The sequence below is a fragment of the Anopheles funestus genome, chromosome 3RL (assembly GCF_943734845.2).
Source record: "Anopheles funestus chromosome 3RL, idAnoFuneDA-416_04, whole genome shotgun sequence".
Taxonomy (NCBI): domain Eukaryota; kingdom Metazoa; phylum Arthropoda; class Insecta; order Diptera; family Culicidae; genus Anopheles; species Anopheles funestus.
The window spans coordinates 3,238,457-3,265,573 of record NC_064599.1 but is presented as its reverse complement, the minus strand read 5'-3'; the positions used below and the strand labels follow the sequence as shown (position 1 = coordinate 3,265,573).

At 41.8% G+C, this 27,117-nt stretch overlaps 1 protein-coding gene across 2 annotated transcripts in view; it reads right to left on the bottom strand.

The window, feature by feature from the left end:
* The window catches only part of LOC125771128 (serine/threonine-protein phosphatase 4 regulatory subunit 1-like), a 103,443-nt gene that overhangs the window by 48,197 nt on the left and 28,129 nt on the right, over positions 1–27,117 (bottom strand). The window contains exons 1-2 of one of the 2 annotated variants that reach the window (XM_049441458.1): positions 5,043–5,765; positions 1,789–2,892 (exon numbers count right to left, since the gene is read on the bottom strand). The exons of the other annotated variant lie outside the window; for it this stretch is intronic. Of the exons in view, the coding sequence (XP_049297415.1) occupies positions 1,789–2,774 (986 nt within the window). The 5' untranslated portion in view covers positions 2,775–2,892; positions 5,043–5,765. Of the gene's footprint in view, positions 1–1,788; positions 2,893–5,042; positions 5,766–27,117 lie in introns of those variants that run through there. 2 annotated transcript variants of the gene reach the window in all.

The window sequence follows — 27,117 nt, the reverse complement described above, 5'->3', positions numbered from 1 at the left end:
AAAAAAACTTTGAAAATATCCTCAAGGAATTTGCAACATTTTGTTGATAAATTTCGTTCTGACTATTTATAAAAAAACGGCAAAAGAGGTCATTCTCAAACATAAAAAAATATTTAGGAATTTTTTTATGGAAGATAAATTTAATAAAGAAAATGTTTCAGAATCCCTTATCATTCGATCGACAGGTGTCAATTCAATTCAGAAACAACAAATTCACAACAAAAATAATGTCAGGAATAAATGAAAAAAAAGACAAAAAAAATCTCATTATCAATAAGAGAAAGAATTCATTATTTATTATGACAAACAATATAGAATTATAATGTTTATGCCTATTAATATAATAGTAACAATAACCTAATTTCACACTAAGAAAAAGATATATAAAAATGTTTATTGCCCGCACAGTTATTGAACACTTCAGCGGAATTCGTTGATCCCAGACGCGCTAAAGTGATTTGTACTAGCCACCATCAACCAAGCGAGAAACCGCACCGAATCTTCATAGCAGGGTCAAAGATTTACCCACGGGAAGCAATGGAAAGTGAGACTATTTCGATCTGCCTTTTCTGGAGCAGCTTTATGTTCGCCCATGGTCTTGGTTTACCTCACCACTTCCAACAGCAAACCAGTGTCCAGGGTTGCGGTTAGAGGAAGATGTCTCCAAAGACAATATACAAAAACCCACCATAGTGATGGTGGCCGAGAGAGCGAGAGAGCAGTTGGTTTGCGGAGATACTTTAATATATTATCAATTTTATATTCGTGGGAACCTAATGGAAAACTGCATTGCATACCATCCAGCATCTGCATCCAGTGGACCGAGAAGGCGACCGGCATCGTATCTATCCTGGTTGCGGTAGGAAGGCGATAAAATGAGTTATTATTGATCTTGCTCTGTTCCGATGAAAAGCTCCTCGCGAGACGCGAAGACAACCCTTTGCCCCGCTCGGTGCTTAGCTATTTGTGGAGGGTTCCGATCGATTGCGGTTTGATTCTGCCCATCTTCCTTGCGAGGACACAAGGCGCACACACACACACACATACACACCTGTGGGTGGAATGATTGTCGTTGCGGTGCCACCCCAAAAACCCCATTATGGGTTCGATCGCACGAAACGTCTTGTGAAGCCCCCACTAGGTAAGACGACGAAAGGCACCAATATTGGGTTTGAGTGAGTCCGATGCTTGAAGGATACTGGGAAATTATTATAATGGTGTCGCTACAGCGCGAGCGCACGCAGAAACTAGTTCTCTTCTTGCTCACTACTTACGATTTTCGTCTGGAAGACGCATAGCAAAGCAGCAGCAGTAGGTACTATAAAAAGCATACACCTTTGTAGGTTGGTGTGGTAATTGAGTGAATGGCATAAAAATACCGAAGTTATTGCTGAAGCCTGTAGCAACTGGGTAAGAGCACAAATAAAATCAAAGCAATACAATTGACATAACGAGAAAAATAGGAGTAACATTTATGAAAAGAGTGAAAAATAGCTCTAGAACTCCGTAATGGGATAAGTGGAAGAAGTAATTTTAATTTTAGGAAATTGGTCATTAACTGCCGAAAGGCACAGCTATTAGGACATTATTCAATCATTCGCCACAGATAGAAGTCGTAAATGACAAATTGATGTGATAATAAATACTTATAAAATAAATACATAACGACTATAGTCTGACAACACTAAAAAAAAGTCTTGAAAATCGTGTTTCTATCAACAACTAACAAATCACACAAGAAAACAAAACATCAATTAAAAGACGTTAAAAAAGGTCATAAAAGCTTACTTGTTTGCTTTCATTTTAGTTTCATCCAGCAGTAGCAGATCGACGCTACTGGTGACCAACTCCGGTCGATGATCAATCGTTCGCTTCACGTAAATTTGCCCATTCACCGTGAACACGCTCTTGATTTTGCCATCGCGTTTCAGACGCATTGCCTCCGCCTTAAGGCTGACGTTACCGCGGGTTAAATTTTCACTCACAAACACTCGCCCCTCCGATCCGCTGTAACCCAAATCCTGCAGCGCCAGTCCAGTTCCCGCTTTGCCACCTTCCTGGTACCGGCGATAAAACTCATTTCGAGCATTTCGAAACACAAACTGGACGTGTACGGCTGGTGGCTGTACGGTGGGATCGGTTACACCGGCACGTAACTTCCCAACGCGTGTCCTTGCGAGATTGTCCAGCACGGCAACACTGTACCGGGATGGTTGGACATCCGGTGACGATGATCCGAGATCAAGCCTTCGTATATGGACGATGGGGATTTCACTCTCCGTGTATCCCAGACGGCGGGCAATACGCACATAACACTCGCGTAGTCCATCACCTTGGAGAGTTGCCGGGACGCCGATTAGCAACAGATCACCGGCCCGGTTTGAACGATGCCCGTAGTCCTGGTGTGCCAGAAACAGTCGATTCGTTTGCGTAAGGCGACGGTTCAGCGTTTCGATGCGATCCCCAATTTGATCCCGTAGTCCGTGCACCTCCGATAGCAGCCGATCGAATTTATGATCGAGCATGCTTTCGTCCGCAAGTGCAAGGCATCGGTTACGCTCATTGCATCGTTCGAGTTCTTTTTTCTCGGTCACGGCGATTGCGGACATTATTTCGACATATCTGTCATCTTCGTGTTTGTCACCAATGTTTAAGTTGAGAAAAACTGAGCCCTTGTTGTGAGGATCGTCCTCATTGATTGTGTTTTCAATTTTGTTTGGCTGTTCATAGGGGAAACTTCGGGAGGAAGTACTTCGTTTAGAATTGAAGGACATGCTTTAAGCTTCCTTTTAGTATTAATTACACATTTGACACTGATTTCTCACATATACACGCAACGACTGTTCATTTTAGAAAAGAAGTACTTCGAAGATTCTACCAATATCCTTGAAACTAACCGAAAAGATGGTAATACATCATTATCTTATATCTCTTTGAATTTTAAATATTTTCTTACAGAGTTTATTTGAACACAAAAGTTACAAAAAAAAATAAATTCAAATCAAAACTGCTTAGTAAAATCGCTGAAATTCTAAAAATCATCATTCAAAACAAATAATTCCAAAATATCCTCAGTATGCAACAAAATTTACAAACAATTTCTCAACAACAAAATGATAAGGTTTCAAATTGAAAAGAAATGAAGATCATGTTGCAAGTGGTAGTAAATATATACTCCAAACCCTCGATACACTTCATACGGACGAGGGGGTAACGAGGATATGTGAAGAGGGAAAGATTTGTCGTCTAAAAATGTAGCCTTTCAACAACTGGCTCTGGTTGGCACAAAAATAGCTAACATTTGCTCTCCATCATCACCTGATAGTGTATTCGGCGGGGGGTTGTTTTTTGGAGAAGCTTGCGGGCTAATTCCATGTAACTCAATACAAGGGCAACCGTGCACTCCTTTCGCCCTAACCACCTACAGCAACCAAATCACATTTAGCTTCGGCTGGTGGCATAAACCACCAACCAAACAAAAACCGCTCCGCTGAGAAGTGTGGTACATCATTTGAGGTGAGTAAAACAATTGGGCTCTCGCACGGTACACCTCTGCCAAGAGCATAGCGTCTAGGTTGGCATCTTAAGGGAATGTGTTATGCGCCGGTCTTAATACCAAAAGGTTTTGTGTACTGAAAGGGCTTGGCACTAACACTAGCTGATATCCTTGCGAGAGGATTTCTTCGCGAATTTAGGGGCGTTCGTACGACAGAAAAAGGGGCATTTGTGTTTGGAGAGTTTTGCTCTCCGTTACTACTGAGAATACTGCGAAAACAGAGAGAGATATTTTTTTCCTAACATTCACCTATACTTTCCTTAACGTACAAAAAACAACCATCGGTAATTGTAACATTTTTAGATAAAAAATCCCGACTGATTGAAGTCTAAATTTTTTGCTTCAGCTGTGCTACAACCTAACCAAATAGATTTAAACACATTTGTTCGATACAGATACGTTTTATTCGGTCTATTTTTTTCGAACTAATGGTCAATCACTCTATTTTATTTTTATCGCAAAATAAGAGTCTCTTTTACAAAATAAAATCAAACTCAACATTTTTGCTATGCATTTCGATGCTCCCTTTCTGACAGATAGTGGAATCCTTTTTTTCGTCAACAGCCTTTGCTGGAATTGCTGCTCCTTTTCCAGGAATTACTTCTCCTTTCCAGTATTTGCCTCATCCCACCCCCCGCCTGCTTTTAACTTCCATCACAACCACACCTAAAAAAGCATTCTGGTGAGCTGGGACGAGAAAAACTCTCGATACACCGCTTTCCATTCCATCATACGAGCGAGCACGACCATGGGTTGAACAGTCGGAAAATTATCGATTATACTCCGAAAGTCGTCGCCTCCTTTCGCAGGAGGACCGTGTCGCGCGACTGCTCTTTTCCTTCGTCCCCGTGAGTCACTTTTCATTTTTCCTTTTTTGATTTATCACATTTTGGAGAAAGTTAATGCCGTGTGCGCTCTCCAGCCGTGCCGAAATGTTTCTCTCGCTCACATTTTTTGGCGATTTGTTTTTTTCTTTTGCTTTCCTATCTAGTGTAAGGTGGATGGAATCAAACACCAACTAGCGTCTACTGGTTTGTGAGGAATATTTATCCAAAACAGGCATTACAAATCGGGTTTTTAGATAAATTATATAAATAAGAAAGATAAACCAAAGGCCTAATTTTAAAAAGATATTTAATCAACGTAACATAAATGTTCAAATAGCAAGATACATGTAAACAGATTGAAATAATGGACTAATTAAATTTCCACAACAAATTTGTAGTTTAGAAGATTATGCACATCACCATCTTCATGCCGTATTATATAAAAAGATTTTATGATTTTCATGTTTCGCGTTAGTTTAGTTACACTTTGCTTTTGACATTTTAAAGTACTTTACAACATATTCGGTCTATGTAAACACGCATACACTTATAAAGACGCACAAACACTTAGACGAGTTTGACAGCATCTCCGCTGCATCCTGTTACGAGACACGATCTTGACGGTAAATATTCTTCCGCTATATACAAACTAAACGCACATATAGATGCAGTTTTGCGATGTGAACTCTTCTTTTCACAGCATAAACTATAGTTATTGATTTTAGAAGCAGCCACCATTTAGTACCAACACCACCTTAAACTCGTTTGCCCAAAAAAAAACTCCCCATTAGCAATTGTTTAGAAAGAGTGTTTACAACGGCAAAAAATTCACTGTAATGATTATTTGCATTTTGAAAACTATCTATAAACAAGTTTTGCAACCGCACGAGAAGAATCAGGAAAACACTGTGAGCGGTACCGAGAATCCGCGCGCTGCATCACATTTCCCCGGGGCGAGTCCTGCCATCCGTCACCCGCCATCCGTCGACAATATGTCGTTTTTGGCTCGATGTGTGTGTGTGGTTTTATTTTCCTTAAACGCAATGTTTTACCGGCAAGTTTTGCTATTGGGGAGCCACCGGGGGTTGTGGCGAACAAACTCGCCTCTCACGCGCGCGCTCTCTCTCTCTCTCTCTATATGCGAAAAAGGATATTTTTCCACCCAAAGTGCGCCTGATACTGAGAGAAGAGGAACTAGATCGGGAGATGGAGAGAAGTTCAGTCTGCGAGAGTGTATTGGTCGGAAAATGTGAGAGCATTTTCCTTTGCTGGAACCACAAAACCACCCTTCGTTCTAACATGTGAAAAGGTTTTTTTTCTTTCCTCATGAAACGGATGTTTATAGCAACAGAGCGCGCGCGCTTTGCCCGTTACTAGTGTTAGTAGTGTTCAATACAGAGCGGAAACAACCACTGAATCATCGTCGTATGAAATCAACGGACACTATGGATTCACATGAAAAGGTTTGGAAAATGAAAGTTTAACATCAATTTTACAAAGATGTTCTTCTACTCATTTTAGGATTACAAATAGCTCAAACAGGTATTAGAAATTGAAACAATGAATGTCCAAAATAATTCAATATCAAGTATTTGTTACTTACTACACATAACTTAGTTGAGTTAACGTTCTTTTGAAGTGTATTTAAAATAACAACAAACCTGAAAATAAAAGAAAAAAGATTTTGTTAATTTTACAAAACTCAATGACAGTTAATTTTATAGCAGATGAGATTTATTAAGATAAGATTTCATCAGAGATCATCATCAAGAGATCATCCAGAATAGTGAACTCAAAGTAAGGTTTTTCCTCTCATATTTCTCCTACATTCATTTTAACGTACAATTCTCTATAGAACTTTTTGACGACAGATATAATATTTTATAGTGGAATGTTGGTAACTTATTATGGTTCTGGAAAAAACAAAAAACCCAAAGAAAAATACCCCCTCAAACAAAACAATCGCATAGAAGTAAAGGAGCATAGAAGCCAAACAAAGAATTCTTTTGACTTATAGTTGTCTAATTGACGTAAGCCGCTGACGTTTCCGAATGCACTTTATCGACGAATGCGCTTCTGCATTCTTAAGCATCACCATGTAAGTCTCTCGATGTACTCCCTCTCTTGCGTGAATTTCACCGTAGTACCGGAGGGCCGCCAGAGGACCCGAGACATTGGGGTCGTTCCACCGAAAAAAAAAACACATATTATATCAACAGTAAAGAATGGTAAAAGGGAGATAAAAAACAACAACATAAAGAGTAAATAAAAGTGCGCTCCAGCAACAGCAGCAGCGGCAGCAGCGGCAGCAATAATGACGAAGTGGTGCAGCAAATGCGGCAAACTGCATTGCCACCAAATAACAGAAGAATAGAAACTGGAAACCTCTTTTCTTTTCGTTTATATTTTTTTATTTATATTTATTCTTTCCCGCTCTTGCCGAGAAATTCCGGAACCCGAAAGGGAACACCGCATTCCAGCGTTTTGGGACGGATGGGACGCACGGGGACGAAGTTGCTAGGAAATCGAAGAAAAAAAAACGGAGTACAAGTCAGGTTGCGTTGCGTTCTTCCAGTCGGCAGAAGAATAGAGATGCTGTTGCATCTTTCTATTTTTTCCGTTTCATTTAAGTTCGTTTCTTTTTTTGTGATATGCTTCCCTATCACACAATTGTCCAATTCCTAGAGTAGGTAGATTGGAGAACCAACAGGACGGGACTGCATCTGACGGCATGCACGGGGAACATAGCTGCGGTGAGAGAAGGAAAACCACACATACACCGGCCGCATTCCAAACTATGCATTTCCTTCTCGGAGAGCTTCCTTTTGCTGGCTGGTGGTGATGTTGCAATGTTTTTGTTCGCGTGTGGTTCCCTTTCTACATGAATGAATAAAGTAGTTCGATTTTTCCTTTGCTACATTTAGTCACCTTTCCCGCAATCCACTGCCGAGAATGTAACTGAGAAGAGGAGTAGGTTTTTGTTCTAAGATTGCGTAAAACCGTCACCATCAGCAGATAGTGCATCAGTGAAAAGATAGGTCCTTTCGTGGATGTTTTTCATTTCTCATTCCCATTCTCTCTCGCACACCAACTACCATTTGCGCGTTGAAAAAGATGGAACAGGTTGAAGGGTTTGTCACAGAGACACCAACATCATCCATGTGTCGGAGGACGGCAAGTTGTTTTCCGTTGCATTCCCCTGCTCAACACACATACCCCTGCGGCACACTGCACCGTGATCACCAAGCCACAAACACACACACACAACCTATAGCCGAGGTCGAAAAGAATCGAAATAGGAATGCATTCCTCAGTCAGAGGAGAAGTGGTGCATCGCCTGTGTTGTTGGTACGGTCGGTGCCGGTACGATCCGATGATCACTTCCAGGAAGGTGGTCTACTGCTGGACCACGATCGGCAGCGACGGAGTGATTTAAGTTTGGAATTTGGTGTGCCGGATCTGCATCAGATTGCCGTAAATGGATAGTGCAAAAAAGTGAACTAGTTGAAAAAAAAATAATGAAAATGGTACACAATTCAATGAACCTGTACAAAGTGACCAAGAGTGATGAGCGTTTGATTTAATTTCTTCTATGATTGTGTCTGATACGTTGATAAAATTTTCGTTATTAATATTTCAGTGTTTCTTAATTAAGATTGGTGTTATAATAAAATGACAATTCGACAAATTGTTTTTTTTTTCAACTTTCATGTGATAATAGACGACCTTGGTTAAAAGGTTGATTATCTACTCTTTTTAGGTCATCTTGGTATCTTTACCGTTGAAATTGTTTGTCTTTACTTGACATATTTCGCTAATAGCTCGAATATCAGTTCTAATTACATTCAGAATTTAGAGATTTTTAAAGTTTTTAATTATTAATTATAAAGATGTGACAACTTTGAGTTGTGGCAATGTCGTAAAGTTCAAATGACAAGATATTTTTCAAGTTAAAAATGCGGAATATTAAAGCTCTAATCCATATTTTTATCTGCAAGATGATAATGAATAGGACACAAAAATATCAGGATAGAAATCTGAGCAATTTCTGTCTACGAACCATATGCTTTTCAATGATGATGATACGTTTCGTGCTGCAAGTATTGCCAAGCCAACGCCCGGTACCGGTCCTCGGTTGGAGAAGGTTGTTGCGAAGGTCTGAAATGTTGCTTCATTTCTTTTTTTTTCTCTTGCATGGGAAGCTTCATTGCAAAGGAAAATTCTTCCAAACACCCCCGAATGTAGGTAAGATCCAGCAGGTGGAGTAGCAGAAAGACATGCGCGCAATATCTTGGTCACTTGCAGTACGGCGGAAGGATCGCTTTTGATGAAGACTGTGGGAAGAACCATTTTCTAACCTTTAAGGATGTTCGAGATCCTTGCGTCATGCACGAAAGTACAACAATGGCCGTAGTGATTTCCTCAGTGTTTGTGCGATGGTTTCAATCGTAAAACATTATGTCTTGTGCTTCTTTTTTCGCCCCATTTTCGGCCCCATTTTGGATCAATGCGTACCATACCAGGCTGGTTCAATAGAAACTGAACTTTAATTTGCCGAAGCAGCTTATCAAGCGTAACCCATGCGGGCCACCATAGACGTTCGAAATGGCGTCGTTAAAATCCTATCCGCGACAGAGATTAACCAGCGGAGGCCACACGAGGGGAATCCATAGCAAGCAAAAAAAAAGGTTGCTGAAATAGAGAAGAAAATCCGCAACACCGGTTCGCAAAATCAACCTCAGCTACGCACTATATTCTCATCAATTGCAGAGAGAAGAACAGAGAGAAGAGAGAGTCAGGCCGAAAGGCGACCGAAGACAAGCATCTTGCGTAAAAACCGCGAGATGTCGCTCGCACCTTTTTTTTTACTTACTCTCCTCATATTCGTGGGAGATGCTTCACCACCTTGCGAATTGTCGTCGTCGCGCCCAGCGAATCCAAACAACTTTTTATCAATGTCACTGTTACGCGCTACTTGTGAGTTCCTTGCACCCACATCTGACACTCGTATACTGCTGCCACCACTACACAGCTACACCCAAAGTAGCCGCGGGTTTTGGGACAGAGCTATACAACGACATTATGACTAAAACAGATCGATACTACGGGAGCGTAGTACAGCTTGCCGGCAAGGTAAACGGTGGACGTGCAAGAAGCATGGTACAGTTGTAATGTGCTTGGATGATGCGATAAGGCCGCGCGTGTGGCCCGTCTTGTTTAGCGTACAGTAACGCAACAAAAAAACACAAATTCCAGTCCAATTGCTGCCTTAACTGAAAGTGTTTCCTGTAGAAAGTTTGTAAAACTTAAAGAAATTGTAATTTTTTGCCTTGTTACACACTATTGATAATAGAATAAAAATTAACTAACAAAAGAAGCAAGAAAAATTGAAGAAGTTGCAATTTTTTTTCACAAATACAGAAACTAATTAGAATGAAAATGATTCATTTTTACCGATTTTTGATCTCTTGTGACATAATTGATCAATTTTTATCAAAATACAACGACATCGGTGAGATGATTTCTTCCTTCGTCTTGGTAAAGCATCGAAAATTCCATCACATGATGATGAATGCGTCTTCGCTCTCGCACATACCCGGCTTTCTTACAAAGTCACACAGTTGGTTTTATCGTTAAGGGGTGGTTGAGAATTATGTTGTTTTTGTTGCTGTTGTTGTTGTTGTTCCTTCTATCGGTCGTGGAAAAAGTGCTGTCATCGATAGTATTCTCCATTCGTGCCAGTACGAGTAGCTTGTGTGCGAAATTTCGCGAGAGGTTGTTTGGCTCCTCTATTTTTTTTGTTAGATTTCGCGAGAGCCTTCCCTTTTCGCGATGGCTGCTCTCTTTGCTGTAACTCAGGTACGCATCCACAGTTCGAATGGCACCAAAAAAAAAAAATTAAGAAATATAAAAAAAATACGCACACACACAATTTCGCGACAACAAAAACCCATCTCTCATTCTCTTGCAATCTGTCGCTCTCTCTCTCTCTTACTATCAGACGCAACACGCGAGATATGGGACATCCCGCGAGCAGATACGCAAAATACGCAAAAACAAAATGAAAGTTACGCGTACGAATGAGCGCTACTCATTTACGTTTGCCTTGAGTGGGGTACGTTATCGCCCCAAAACACCCCTTTCACACCCTTCCACGCAACACCCCCCCCCCCCCCCCCCCCAACCCCCCTTTGCATCCACAATCGGGCACTCAATGGGGCGGTGTTCGCAAATAATACACATTCATTAAATGTGTGTGCGTGCGTAGGCAGAGAGGGTGGCTTTGCTTGCATGAAATGTTCCATTTCATTCGTTCGCTCTCAGTTGTTGCTAATGTTGCCATTTAAATGAGCAAGATAGCGAAAACCTTAGAGTACCTTTTTGGGGGGATGATGATATTCGGTGGAGCACACGAACTCACCGTACGAAAATGTTCGTATGTGAGTGGATTTTTTTTTCTCCCCATGTTGAGATTTCGCAAAACGTACGCTTCCTTCGGCGGAGAGCGGACAACGAACGTACCGCAACCGTGCGAGACGCACCCGCACACACTGCCCCCTGGGAAGGGACGCGGCAAATGGCGCAAGCGTTGACGGCGAAAAAACAAAATGGGAGCCGCGGGTCGCCATCGTGGAACGGAGAGCTTGCTGCTGGTGGAGCTTTTTCTACGTTTTACGCCACACTTTTCAAGGCTATTTCGGCAAAGGATCGTTAAATTAGGGGCTTTTTTTTATACGAGCAGGCTCAACTGTTGAATATAATTTACTAATTATGAGTTTGAGAGGTGTCGGAAAAAAGGTAGACGGAGAAAAATGTAAGGATAAACACACGAAGTTCCGAAATTGGAAGAAAATTGATTAGAAGCTAAGGTAGAGAGAAAATTTGTTGAAATAGATCGTGAAAAATATATTGAAGAATCGATTTGCTTTTAAATATACATTCAATTGATCGGAGTAGATATTGTAACATTTGTTTATTGATCGATATTCGACTTAAAATGTAAGGAATTATTAAACCTAATCGTTTTGCTTCAATAAGATGTATTAATGATAAAATTTAAGGGAAAATTTAAGGGAAACAAAAGAAAATGAACCTTCACGAGAACCACCATTGCAAACTTGTTGCCGGTAATATAAAACGAAAAACCAACGATCCTATCACATTGTGGCATATCGTTTTACCCGGCATCGGTAAAACGATGCAAAAGAAGTCGTGAATTCCAATCAACTTTAACACAAAAAAGTTTAGCCATGTCAGAAAGGCAAAAGCCCGTGGCGGATAAAACAGAAATGTGACCAACCGAAGCGAACCTGACTGGCCGCCAGCTTCAGCTAGTTTAGCAACAGGATGACATCTGACGTAATCAGGAAAACGATTACGGATGCTTTTGCCAAGCATCGCGGTTTGTATGTGAATTTTTTACTAAGGATAAGGGCCGGGGAGAAAGGATGTATTGTAAAAAAAAGGGCGAGAAAAGACGTTTGACGTATGGACAAACAGAAAAGTTTCGTATATTGCTTGGAATTCTTCGAAGTTCAATTTGACAAGTCAGACTGTAACCTGGAGAATGTCTACGAGTTCAAACATTGTTTGGATATTTACAGCTAGAGAAAGATTATAAATATCGTTAGAATAATGTTATTTCCTAATGAAACTTATGATCAAATAATAAGAGGAATTGTAAGGATGTACAACCCATACAATAAAATATCAGTTAAATCGACTTGTAAGACGCAAAATACGATACAAACTATATGTAACACTACGAAAACATTATATAAATAAAATAAATCAAAACAGTGCTGAAACAAAAGCAATATCCACCAACAAAAAAGTAAATTAAACCCAAAAAACATGTAGATAAGCGTATGAACAGAGTAGGTACATACAATTGCACCAAAAATTAAAAGGTTTATCAATGATCCCGAGAAAAATCATTCAAACAGCTTTATACGATTTGGAGAGTCATTACATAGAATGCATCACGAGCTTTAAATAGCTTTAATGTTTGAATTAGATCGAAAACTATCACCATTAAAGCGTGCAATCAACCAACAATAAAGGGGGGCGATAGTTTAGGTACCATTTAACAAAGGCTTTAAAGTTGTAAATTTTAAAACCGTTTTTTTTCTTGTTTTGTTTTGGAAGATTCTCCAACTCTCAATTACCATTTGTCTCTCGCCGTTAAGAAATTGGTATTTCAACAGTTTTGGACACACACGTCCCCCCGTGTGTCGCATGTATGGGCAGAATCCATCCCGTCTTGGAATCAACACGTTTGAAATGCTTTACGGCGATTATTTTTCAGCAGCACCAAACATGGGGTGGGTTTAAACACAAACCATGTCTCCCTCGCCTGGTCGCAATTCTGGTGACAAAAAGATTTAAAATAATCATCGCCCCGGAACAGGATCATTCCGTTCCCCCAAATCTTATTACGCACGAATTGCAACCTATTAGACGCAACGTTCAATAATGCTGAAACCGTAGTTGAAACGGTTTTTGGGCTGGGTACACGTTTAAGAATAGAAAATGCGACCTGTCACAGACGACAGAACGGGACGACGCGCCCCGTGTGTGTGTGTTTTCCCCCAAAATCGTTTCCAAACTAATGCAATCAATATGCTCTTTCTGCCCCTTCTGTGCAATAGTTGCATTTACCTAACGCGATCATTACCGTGCGAGATGGAACAGCCAAAAATGGTTTCGTATTCCCGGTCTTTGCCGCCCCTACCCGATATTAACACACGGGCGAACACAGGGCGAACGACCCCAGAGAATGCCCCTGACGGACGGAAAAATTGTCCAACGATAAACGCCCAGTGTGTGTCTGGGGGGTTATTGCTACTACAACGGAACCCGCGCGAAGGAAATTCGAAAATTCGAGGGGGATCCTTTTTTTTGTGTCTCATCCACTGCATCTTCGGCTGTCGCGTGGTTTTTCCTATTTTTAACTTCCCGCAACACAAGAACCCAACACATCCCGCCACCTCTATTAACGATCGCAAACGGACGTGAACGTTTCCGTTCCCCTTTTTTTTGTGGAAAGTGCGTACACTGCGATGACACTGCAGTTGCATGCATCGGAATGCACACACAGTTCCGTTGCAGTCCATGGGGGTGCTCGTGCGCGAGATCAAGCACAACATTTACGAAAGATTTTCTTTTGGTCGGGCGCAACACCGGGGACGAGATTCCATTGCCGGAGGAAAAATGCGTGCTATTGAAGCGGGAGGCGAAGGAAGCGAAACCAGACGTACGGGGGGGTGGGAAACGGAAAAGACTGCCACAGCACGCCGATAGAGCACGGAACAAAAGGGAGAAAAAGGGGGGGGGGTGGGGTAGAGGGTGACGATGAGTTGAAGCCAGACGTGAAGACAAATGAGTCCCGGGGAAAAATGGGGGAAAAACACTCGTGCATCCGTCTTTTCGGGATGAACACAACAAGAAGTTGCGGTTGGCAAGACTCAGTTGCGTTAGATGACAACGGCACTGGTGAAACAACCTTCCCGTCATCCGCTACGGCTGCTACGAAACATTCGGGGGGGAAAAAAAAACATTTTTTCCCGCTGTTTATCGTGAAAGACTTTTCCGGACACAGTGGATAACGCAATTTCCCTTCCAGGCGCGCGCGCCGGCAGTGTGTATGCGAGATCAAACGCATTGTGTCTTGAATTTTGTGTGCGAAGCTTAAAATAGGACCCCCGGGCGGGCATGCTTGTACCAGAGGGACCAGGGCCCGGCAAACAACAGCTGCAACTGCATCGTTAAATGCGCTTTGGCTTATTGTTGCTTCGGTGTTTCATCTTTTCAATTCACCAGCCGCTAGAAATGATCGGAAATGTAATATTGAATTCTTGATCGTTACGCTCACTATCTTGTTAGCGCATCGGTGGTAAGAAATTGGATTTTCTTCGATGATTTTCTACCGGAACTTGGTTTAAAAATGTCTAGTTATTGTTTTGTCATTAAGCACTTTACATAAAGAGGTTATTGATAATATGAATAGAGATAAAAAGCTTTTGTAAGATTTCGAAAAAATGTATTTTTGGGTGGATAACATAGAAAAGTTTTGCAAGGATAATGGGAGAGCATTGCGTAACCCAAAACATATGATTCTAAGAATCTGGATCAGTCGAAATGACTGATCTGGTAGTTTTAGTGAAAATAATATTACAAAATCAAATCTTTATTCAGCTTTTAAAAGAATTTAAAATATAAAACTAGATATTTTTAAGATAATTGTGAACCTTCAAGAGTAAATAAAAATTTTAAGATACATAAGATACATACATCGGGGCGGCCCGATGGTGCATGTGATAAACGGCGCCAGTCCACACGGCCGGACCGGGTTCAAATCCCATCCGGACCCCGTAGCAAGGACTGACTATCCGGCTACGTGGTAAAAATAAGTCTAGTAAGCCAGAAATGGCCGGCGTGACCTGTAAGGTCGTTAAAGCCAAGAAGAGAGAGAGAGAAGATACATAAAAATTTGTAGTACTTTTATTTTTTTTAAATATATATTTTGTTCTTGTCTTGATTCTGGATAGAATAATCTGGAATACGGAATAAATTTAGGTAAGAAAGAAATAACAAATTTATGGAGGATTCAAAGTTTCTGAAGAAACATTAATCAGATGAAGCAAGCAAATTGTTGTATTGAATCTATTGAACTTAAATATACAGAATATGTTTTTACCATGGCAAGTGTCACCATTGATGGATTTTTATTGTCCCAGCAGAACTATAATAAATAACTTATAAATAGCTAACTACACACAGAATCCGTGTGATTCCTAAAGCAACTCTAGTGAACTTGAAAGAATTCAATCTTTTAATAAAAACGGGATAACTTTACTCAATTTTCGGTTGGGATTTTATTCTTCAATTGTTAAATTGTTCAAAAGGCAATGCTGTTGATAATATATTTGAGAAATGTATTGCACAGTCCAAATTAAAAAAAAGTACTTAAAAGAATATAATTCATTTAAAAATTATAATCAAACTAAACTACCAACTATTATTTCGCATCAAGAACAACATCATGCAAGTGAAATCGCACCCATAATAATCTACCTGATCGCCGTCTTCATTTCCTGACCACAAAGCGACAAGATGGCCGAATTCAATTTAATCCATGATCAACCTTGGCGAACAACATCCCTTTCGGTCGGGTCAGCGACAATCGGTCGAGCAAATTGCGCATTTAGTCTACGACGCACGCTTGGCGGCGGCAAATTTCGCACGATCCATCCATCCGCATTCAAGCGTGCTCCATCTTTGGACGCGACGTCGCATCACGCGCGCCTTCACGCGATGGAGCAGCGCGCAAGAGAGAAGAGAGCACTATCGCCGTGAGTGCGCTCCACGCCCGATAAGGCAAACGAAAGGAAAAAGTGGAAGGACAACAAAAAGAAGAAAGTGCGTCTCTCGTGAGTTACCGCAGTGCGTGATGAAATGATGATGATGACGATGATGCATCATCGATGATGCTGGCGACAGCGATTAGAGTGCTGATGTGGGGACGCTCTCCAACAATCGCGCTGTCGCTATGTGAGAGTGAGTGACAACAACCCTGCTAACAAGAGGGGTGGTTATATATCAAACCCGGTTGAGACACCCTCTATCAGAGGAGATACTATCAGTATTGCAGGAGGGCCAAAAGTGTGTAGCATGAAGGTTCTAGACAACAGTAATAAATGTACTAAAATGTGTTCTTTACCATACACTTAAGATTTATCATTAGTTAGACTAACCCTGATTTAAAATGCCTCTTTAAACACAATTAAGCATGTAAAAATATTATACAACATAGAACTCTGGATTCCTTTGGCGGGTTATTCTTCAGCATTAAGAATTTACATTTAAAAAAAGCTTTTTTCACTCATAATATTAAGAACGAAAAAGACACTGTTCTAAAGTTCAGAGGAACGTGAAGAATATCAGGTATTGTTGGAGGCTTCTCAAGAGCCTGTCCGTAAACCAAGAGTAGACTCGTGAGTGACGACGGCCACACAAGCTACGCGCGACGTGTAAAACGGTGAGTTGGTCTGAGACACGACAAGGCACCACACAATCAACGCTACTAGCGCTCGCACTCCGTTAAGTACACCCTTAAGAAGGGTTCGGCAAGATGTTGGTGGAAATTGGGGAAGGGCGTGAGGAGGAAATACTCATACAGCCATACGCATCCACACGAAATGAGCAGCATCGAAGAAGAGCGGGTAGAACGAAACGGTTAAATGAGTTGATACAAGGTTACCGGTTTACTACGCAGCTTCTAATTTTCCGACCTCTTTTTAACGTTGCCACAGGCAACACCCGAACCATTCGTGCACCGTTCTACCCCACCTGGTAATGGAATGCCTTCACAGCTTTGACCTTGCTCCATAATGTTGGGCATCGAAGTTGTGCTGCTGAGCAAATCATTTCCAAATTTTACGATTGAAAAAGCTTTTTCTGGGCTACTCAAATTGTAGCCTCAACTACTTACTAACACTACGAGTTACAAATTTATGTTCAGACATTCTATAGACTATTCTCATGACGATATGCTCTAATATCTACACAATCAAATGTTCCAACTTAAGACATTTTTTTGTTCAATAAACCGAATACATTTGAGATTCAGGAAATCAATCACAGGTAGGGTAAGGTTTTACGGAACAGGAACCAAAATTGGCGCCAATCTCAGTAACGTACACTCACTCGCGAACGTCACTGTAGCTAAAAGCTTGTAAATGCAAAACGAAGAATGAAACGCATACAAACTACAAACCGGAACAACGATTCATATTACACGCACACATAAAGCTCCAACCGAGGGTTGTTTAACGTGAAATGAAATCGAAAGTGACCCTCCCGTCCCCAGCTCCCTCCCAGAGGCAAAACTCCCCACTTCCTCCAGGAAGCCCTCTTTTACGCAGTCTACCTTTCCCCTATCATATTTCCTACCACCTTACGCACATGCGCTTCATGGCCTGGAAGCCCTCCGGTACCTACTTTCTGTTTCTGACATTGGCGCTACAATACCCTTCCTAAGCGTAGGCTTTCCAGTGCAATCGACTTCAAACGGGCACCGTTTCACAAAACCGGAGCTAGAGTAGAATTTCATGGAGAACACGCAACGCATGATATACACAATGTTATTGACATCAAAAGGCGGTTGTCGACAAGTGCCAGGAGTAGCCCACAACCCAGGCACAAACCGATGAACGAGCTTTTCCTGCAAAACAAAAATGGCGGAGAGCGAGAGGATACGAGAGCGGATATTCGAAATTGGAAAACGGTTTTTCCTTGCACCTTTCCTACGCGGGACGTTCTCTTCCGCCTTTTGGGGAAGAAATTTCACTTTCATTTCTAGTCAACTAATCACTCTCAGGCTGGACCTGCTGGACTCTTAGAAGCACTCGTGTACAAGGTACTTGGTAATAATTGTGAGTAATCACATGCACCATAAACCGTGTAAGCTTTGATTAGAGTTTTCTTCTGTTACAGATATATTGCGTAATTTGTGTATTGATTTTTAGTTCCACACAAACATACCACTAGAACGATTTGATTTTCATGGGCAGATGGGAAGAGTCTTATAAAAAATAATTATTATTGACCGTGACGAGTTTAAAATCGATAAGAGCTGGAATTCTCTATGACTAGTAGAAACCTAGAAGTAGTTTTGCGTCACATGACTCATACTTAAAACCACTTTTATTTTTTTTTAAACGAATGTGACTCACGGACATTGAAGGTAGTACCGTTCGCTACACTTCCAAAGAGTAATAAAGTAAAGTGAAAAAAGCACATTTTATTTAACAACACTATTCGACACATGACTCAAACAAACAGCAATCAGTGATGCATATTTTAGTCGTATACGTAAGAAGATTAGAACAAGTGTAAATAATGCTAAGTAAACAAGTAAACACCTATGAGTAATAGTAAAAGCGTTTTGTTGGATTCGTAGCATTGTTTTATCCAACTTTTTTTTTTAATTTTTCTTCGAACCGTAGTTTTAATATTGTAAGTAAATGAATGATTTTGATTGTTCTATTACTGATGTTTAGATTCGTGAAAAAATGGATGAATAATTTAGAAATTGTTAAAAATTTAATGATATCAGGAATTCTTTGTCAGGAAAATGTCCAAATATCTGCAAAAAGCTTATAATGGCATACAAACATTTAAAAACTTCTGGATATTAAAGAAAGAAAAAATCAATAGTTGAACACTAGAACCAGAGAATTAAATAAAACCTGACGTACACTTTGGAGTTTTCATTTCCGAAAGCATCGCAGAATAAAGCGGTGATCCTCAATGGCGGATGGAAAGCCGCATCTTCCTTCTGTCAGTCAAACCAAGCGCAAAACCGAACCGGACGGCTATCTCTACATCATCAGCAAAACAAAACCAAAACAAAACCAGACTGCCAAAAAATCCCAGACTGCAAGGAATGCACTCGCTCCAGGGATGGGTACGGAACAGTGCAGTGGAAATGGAATAGAGCGTTGCAACCGTTGTAGTGGCGCAGACATGCCTGCAGTGTACGCAAGATTTACCATACCCTTTTGTGTGTAAAGATTGTGTGATGATGATGTTGTTTTATTTTCCTCGTTCTCTTTTTCCTGGCCATTTTGAGGAACCCGCGTTCCAGGAAAAAGACACCTTCCCCAAAAGTCAAAGTCTCGCCGGACCGCATCGTCCGGACGACGGTGGCCGGAAAGTTATTTGGCGGGAAAACAAAGTGTAGCACGTTCGGCCATTCGCCGCGGAACGGTGAATGGAGATAAAGTGCAGCTCTTTCTTTCGAACGGCGAAAAGAAGCGTCCAAAAATGCATTCAATGTCCTGCTTTGACCACCAGCCATCGTTTGTATGCGCGTAACGAGAATGAGGGAATATAATAAAAAACGAACAACAAACCAAAGAGTAGAATTAAATGCAACAGAACTGATGGAGCGTTAATCAACTTGAGGAGTTGCTTCGTGCATAAGTGTGTGTGTGTGTGTGTGTGTTTATGAGAGTTGCATTCTTTTACGACTCTCTGCAATCGATACCGCCGTCGATGCGCCTCCGGGCCAATGTCAGCAACATTGCCGACTTACGGTGCGCACAAATAAAGGAGTAGAAACATAATAAAAATCGCAAAAAAGGTACCGGCAAAACAACAACAGGACCGTTCCAGGATACGAGGGACGGTTCATCTGCATTGAGGTGTTGGGGTTGCACTCGGACGGGAAATGAAGAGAAAGCGACATAATAATTTGGAAGGCCGGTGCAAAACAGATAACAACAATGAGGAGCATGAGATCGTACGGGACGGATAGTGTTGGGGATAGTGAGTAACAGGAATATGGGGACGAGAATGCCATCATTTATTGCAAGGCGCATCACGAACATTTTGAGAGTGATAGTTACAAAACTTTTAAATAATAATTAAATTAAAAAAAAACCAACAATAAAGAACATAAATAAAGAATGTTGGCTTTCATAGTCCAAATACATTGAAATTTACGAGAAGTCAAAAGGATGAGTTGATCTCCAGAAAGATTGCAGTTTTTGGACAAACGGCCAGGTCATATTGCTTGGGGGACTAAGTTGAAGTTATCAAAATCATAAGATGTGAATAAAGTTAAAGTCTTCTTATTCTTTTGTCTGTTGGCGATCCTATATCCACAAAACATTCTTCCATAAAGCAAAGAGCTAATGTGTGATAGCAAACATTGGATTTAGATCAGTAAGCACATGCGAGCAAGATTTCAAGATTTCAAGTTCCAGATCTCGAAACAAATGCCAAAACCCATGGGTATTTGTGTGTATCTGTGTATAACACCATATGCATTTAATTTTCTGTTCAATGAACTGCACTCTACTACGCGAAAACGCATCAAAGACAGAATGCAACAGTGGCTCCAGAATACGCTTCCCCGAAAGCAACAACAAACAAGTTTCCCGTGGAATGTGCACAACGAAGGAGAGGACCTTCCCTCCTGGGTCCGGGACAATCGGTACACTCGAGGTTTCCAATTTCCTTCCTTACGTCTGCGGGCCTCGCATGCCCTTTCTTCTTGCACGGCGTGGCAAGTATGGCCGACCCGCGAATTGCGAATTGCACTTTGTTTGGTCCGGTCTGGAAAGACCATTTTGGTAGCCAAACTTTGGTACGATCGTGGACACTGTCTCAAGTTGAAATGTGGTCTCCTCGTTCCATACCCTTGCTATCCCTTTCTTGTCTCTTTACCTCTTCTGTACACCCAGCACCACCGAGCATTCCCGCTTCCTGCACACGGGTTTAATAAAAGCAAACAAGAGTACATATCCAGCAACAGGATTCTCGCCATGTCCCTCACCCTGCACTTCCCGGATGGGGTGGACGCCTTTGTTGGTGGATTTTGCGCCTGTTTTTTGATGTTCCCGTCTGCGCTTTGTTGTTTTTTTCGCAATTCGCCTCGGCGTGATTACTGACCTTCCGTCTTCTTCACGTATTCCTGCATACCAATAAAGAAAAGCGTACGATCGCTATGCATTGATAGGATCGTTTGGCACGAAGGACCGTACGGCAAACGAAGGAGCCACAAAACGTTCACATACAAACACGCGAGAAATGATATTCTAAAGAACAAAACTCTTTGCAAGATTGTTGCATCTTGCGCGACAAAAGGCGAAGAATGTATGGTTGTCAAGATCTACATATTCTTGAGTTTTAATTTCTTCACTGAGCTATCATGGTCAGTACCTGGTTTGTTTGATCGAGAATTCTAATGTATTTTTACAAACTTTGGTAAATATTTCTATCTACCTGAATAACAATAAATGAGGCTTAAAATGCATTCAAAATGGGAGGAAAACAAAAGCTTAAAAAATATTAACAAATTCATACTCCAATCTCATGCCACTGTCGATTGCTTACGTCTAATGGTAAAAAAATATTTGCCAGAATTCATCATCCAAACCAAACCAGATCCATCGTGGTATAATTTTGCAAACTTAAGCACACGGTCGGAAACGGTAACTTTATTCCACCGCATAATCCCCAAACCGACAAAGCGTCAACGATCTGTATCGTCTGTGGAGCTCGAGAACTCAAGAAACCTGGAAAGCAATTCACAAAGCGCGGTGCATATTTGTCCACAGCACATTCATACGTCGCACACATGCAATGATGGGTGTACCTTCATCCACACACATACAGGGCAATAGAAGCAAAACTGCACATTTATACATGCAGTGCACGATGTAGATGCGCAAACATATGCCGCGAATGTAGCTATCTTGAACGCAGAACAAAACAAAATAGAAAAAAAGTGCAATAACGTCTGCCACTGCAGTCGGATGCACCGGGCGCTCGGATGAGATTTATGAATGAAAATCCACGTCATATTTGAACTAATCTGTTATGAGCGTATGGCGACGGCGACGACGATGATGATGATGTTTACTACCGTACTGTACACTCGTCCTGCACCTTACAGACCCCTCACCCGGGGTCGCATTCGAAGTCCGTTGGCGAATGCACTCACGCGAGCGCATTGCATTTCGGTACGATTCATACTCGATCTGCAGCTCGTTTTCGTTTGCCTTCCCTTCGGTCCAAAGCGGGAGAGCAACACCGGCGGTGTGGTATTTCCGGTGCACTTCTGAGGGTAGTGGTAGGACACCCTTGCACGGGGTGTCTGCACATTGCACGGTGCTGCACGCGGATCGATGTGATTGACCGACGGATTTGATGATGGGCAATGATGGTTCGGGATCAAACAAATGCTGCATATGAAAACCCTTCCGATGCGCAAAGGAAGGGGCAAAGTGGTTTTACAGATAGCAGCCACATTTATCGTTTGATAATGGAATCGTGCGAACGTCTAAAAAGTGATGATGGTGATAATTTTCCCTCCCGAACAAAAAAAAAAACGAGAAACATTCCAATATCCACAATTCATGCTAAACGAGCGTAGCAAAGTGCGGAACGAAACTGGGAAACTCTTACCAAAAAGCAGTCAGCAAACAGTAACAAACAATCAATCCTACAGCGGCTTGATATGCAATCGCCCAAAAAGTGCAGATACGAATGGGCAGAGTGCAATAAACCGCTGCACATGTGCATGCGAATTTTCTTTGTTTGCACGCGGACACGGGTGAACCATGTTTTGGGGTGAAAATATCGCTTACGAATATTTCATGATAAGAAACGATGCGAACAACCTGTGCTGGTGAAGAATGTTTAAAAAATAATAATAAATTCTTGTTAGTTTTTTTTTTTTTTGATGGAAACTGGTTGAGAAACAGAATAAAATGTACGACAACTAATGAATTAAAAATATATTTTTAAATAATGTGTTCAGTAGTAAATGATGAAGCTTCCACTTTATCTTAAAATGTTAAATTGTTCCAAAAATAATCTGTTTATTAACTCAATTTAAGAATTATAATTAACTCAATCTAAGAATTTGTACCTAATTAAATGAATTTCTTCCACACGCTTCTGTAGTTACTTTTGTTGTCACCCGAGTGCGGATATGCTCGATTATAAGTTAAATAAAATTACCATCCAAAATATCAACACATTTACCATCCTGCAAACCGAGCAAAAATTAGGCACAATTGCGTAAACTAATTCTGCCCAGGTTCCGACCGTTCCACATTCTAAGACTTCTGCGCGCAACATGAAGCGCAGCAGACAGGAAGTGGCGCACAGATTTTCGTAACGATACAAATTGCTCCCTATTGGAGCTCCCTTCTGTTGCGCCACCCAAAACAACAACAAAAAGGGGCAACCATCGCAACGGTCCAACGGCGAGATCGCAATCGGCATAGCATGTTGGGTCGCCTCCGTATACACTAAATGTTACCATCACGATCTCTCAACTAAGTTCCGCCACCCTCTCCCCTCTCCCTCTCCATCCCTTTTATGCTCTCCCCCTTTTTTGGCACCCTTCCTGTTGCCTCGGTCACCTATTCCGCTGCTGGTATGTGCGTGCATGCAAAATCCAATCCACCACCAAATGCTGCCGCCGCCGCCTACAGCTGCTGCTAACGGGTAGTAGTAGCAAAAGCAGCAGCACTTATAGCGGATATAGAGTCGCATCGTAATGCACCGAATGTGATGGATGGGTGTGCCGGGGGGAGGGGAGTCGCGGTACAGCCATGCGGAAGGGACGGAAACCGTGCACGTTGTGTATAGTGTGTCTCGCGAGAAAGTATGAATGAAATTGCTTCATTCATAGTGTGTGGTTTACCTCAGTCGTCGGTTTGTTCCATTCAACAAAAAAGGGTTTCTCCTTGCTGCGCCTCTGCAGCCGGCCAACGCGCACATGTTCTGCTGCCCTCGGCACCATCCGATCGGTTGACCTCAATAACGGTAACCAAGGGGGCGTCCGTTACCCATACAAACACACACACACACACATCGGCGGGAGTAGTGCAGCAGTTTGACTAACAACAATATATATACATATATATTGCACGAACCGTAGGGTAGTAGGCCGCTGTGGGTGCGCGCGCGCTGCACCCGGGGGGAGGTGAATAGGATAGGCCTTTCTTCAACATCAAATCATGCTGTACGAACCGGACAAGATCCTCACCGTATGTCTCGGACACAATTACGGGGAAAGAAAAATAAAAGGTATGTGACCGGAGCGCGTTCCGGGACGGAGTACGACGTAAAGTAAACAAGCCCTCAACGCAAATAGGCATAGAATTTGTTCTTCCAACTTTCTCATTTAGGAATCTGCCGACCAGCATTTTGCTGGTTTAGATACATCTCTCTCTCTCTCTCTCCCTCCCTTCAACACACATCTAAATCGGTTGAAAGAAATGGGATCATGTCGAAAGCAAACCTGCGCCTTACACGACGTGATAAAAAGGTGCTGCCAAGTTGCCACCAACTAAAAAAAAAACTCGGCTATCTTATTTGGCTCCGATAGCATAGGGTTCTGTTATGTATATACACTTTTTTTACCACGAATTTCACTCCATAAATTTGACGCGACGCGACCCTACCACAGCAAACAGTGTGAAAACAGCGTCAACCGGCACGGCACGGTCGAAGCAGCAGCACCTTTATCACCTTCGACTAACACCATACCGCCCGGTCAATAGTGTGAAGCGTTTTGGTAAATAATCGCTTCCTTCCTTACTTTGGAATCGAACATTAAATTCGACGGAAGTTTGATAAGCCACCCAAAATAACTATTTCGTAACATGCTAAAGGCAACGAAAGGCTGTTGCCTTCTTGATGTTGACACAGTTTTTTTTGTGTCGTTTGTAGAATGTTTCAATGATTTGATAAACAACCAGGAGATACATGGGATTTACAGGTAATTAAGTAGATCTTCGACGGGATAGGCTATTCTTGATGTCTAATGAGTGACTCTGAATCTCTATATGAAGATTTATGACTCTTCGAAGTTTCAATCTCTAAAGAATGTCCAAAAATTCTTGAATCTCTCCAGATTTCTGAATTTTCAAAGATACGTTAGATTATACTAAATAAAGCAATTCTCAAGTTGGTCTATGATTTCTCCAATATCTACGACTTATAAACCAGATCAGATATAGAGATGACCAAAATCCAAACTGAATTGATGTATTGGAGTATCAATACTTGAGGTATTCTCTTGTTTATGAAGCTTAGTGGCCTCCATAATTTCTTCTGAGTCGTATTCGAATACATTGAAGATTCATATGAGTGACTCCTGTCAAAAGACTCATTTACACCATAGTTTGTCATGCTCAGAAGTCAGAATTCCTTGGACATTGATTGGGTTAATCCATCAATTTAACTCTGTTACACTTCTTCTTGGAAGATATTTACAGCTATATACAACAACTCACAACAAAAATGTAAACAAAAAACCTAATAATCGATTCAAACCAACACACGATTGTTATGCTCGCTAGCTAAATCATTGTTTATGTAGACGATTTCTGCAAATATGCGTACGTATGCCACACCATCCGGGATCACATGTAAATTTCACAAATTAATTCCAATAAAAGTCCAATTCATTGCCGGACGTTTTAATGCCCCCGAGTCCCGAGTGGGTTGGTGGTTGCACTTTTTATTATGCAGCTCGGCTGCCCGCCAGCACTAAGTCTGCCGAGAGCGGCTCAGAACCGTAGGGTTTGCATTCCGATTGAAACGGGGAGTTGCGTACGATGGACGCTCGCGAGGAGGGATGATGTTTAGCATACGCATTGGCGCCCCACTGCAAGAAAAGCTTCTTGCTCTCTGCATAACGTGTTAGGTTACCGCACACAGACTCCTTTTTACCAGCCTTGCTCTCCTCTCAAAATTTCTCCATTAACTCGTGAACCAGACTTCCGGGAAAGGCTACCCCACGGCACACACCCTGATCTGTGTCTTGCGCGGTTCGTTTTTTTTTTGTTGGTGGCTCTTTCACCGACTTTCTTTCAACAGCACGTTCAACACTCCACTCTCATCTTCGGACCGGTGGAACCGTCCGGGGCCAAAAACAGTGGCGCAAATGTCTGTAAACATATCGGATGATAATGAACAACCACCGGTCACGATTGGCATGCTGACGGGGTGATGGCCACCCAAACGAAAGCCGCCCGACCAACGCAGCAGGGCGTCTCTCGGGCATGAAGAAGATGAAGTACGAAACAAAAATTCCAGCGCAAGCTGACCAGGCTCCTCATCCTCCGAAGATCTCCTCACCCTTCCCAGTGGATCGTATTCAGCTTCCTTCTGCGGCCGAAACCGAAGGGAGTCAAAAAGCGGAGAGAAAGGAATGATCATGTACTCCATTCGTAATGCAATGTAGCAATATGTCGGCATGCTGCTTGGCTGCCACAAGCGTCACATACTAGCGAACGGTGCTTAGGAAAGGATGAGCAACGAGGAAAAGTAACAACGACAAAGTGCAGCAAAACTAGGTTACACCCCACCGGACACCGATTGTGTATACGCCGCTCGGCTACGGACGTGCAGGTATGCACACCAGGAAGATGGCCATCAAAGCGAACTACAGGAATACTTTGTGTACGCGGCTAAGAAAATTTTCGACAATTTTTTTCTTTTCTGCATAATTAGATGTTTCTACCAACGAAATACCTAAGCGATACACCTAGCAGACAAATGTCTCCCCTTTTCTAATTTAGTTTCTATTTATTTTTTTTTAAATTGTAGTATAGTATAACTTCTCCAGCCCCTTTTTTCTTATGTGATGAATGATCATATCTTAGCTAAACATTTTAAATGTCCATACAATTCCAGCGCAAAGGTAAACATCAATAAAAACAATGCGGCTGCATCCGTACGTGGCGTACGTACGCAGCCAAATATTTGAAAGCAACGAGAGAGAGAGAAGAAATTAAAGAAAAAAAAACAACGGTTGGAATCAAATGGAACGCTTCTCCTTTTGTGACGACGCTTGGAGTGCGTCTGACGACTATATGACGCTTACGATCACCATCGGAATGTGTGGAATGCGTCGAGTATTTCCTGTTAGGAGTTGGAAGATGAGAAAGGCGTAAGAAAACACTTTCCACCCTTTTCTCCCCCCCGACCAAACCCACCCCTTTGGAACCTCCCTGACCCCAATCGCCCTCACGTGTCTTGCATGTGGTGAAGATGTGGCTGTGGTGTACGCGAACCAACATACGGGAGAAAATGGGGCGCCTTTTTTTCTAGTTTTTGTTTACTTGTTTTCTTGTCTTCTTTTTTTCCCCCTTACTGCTTTTCTATTTTCCTTCCTCTCTATCTATTTACTTCAACAAA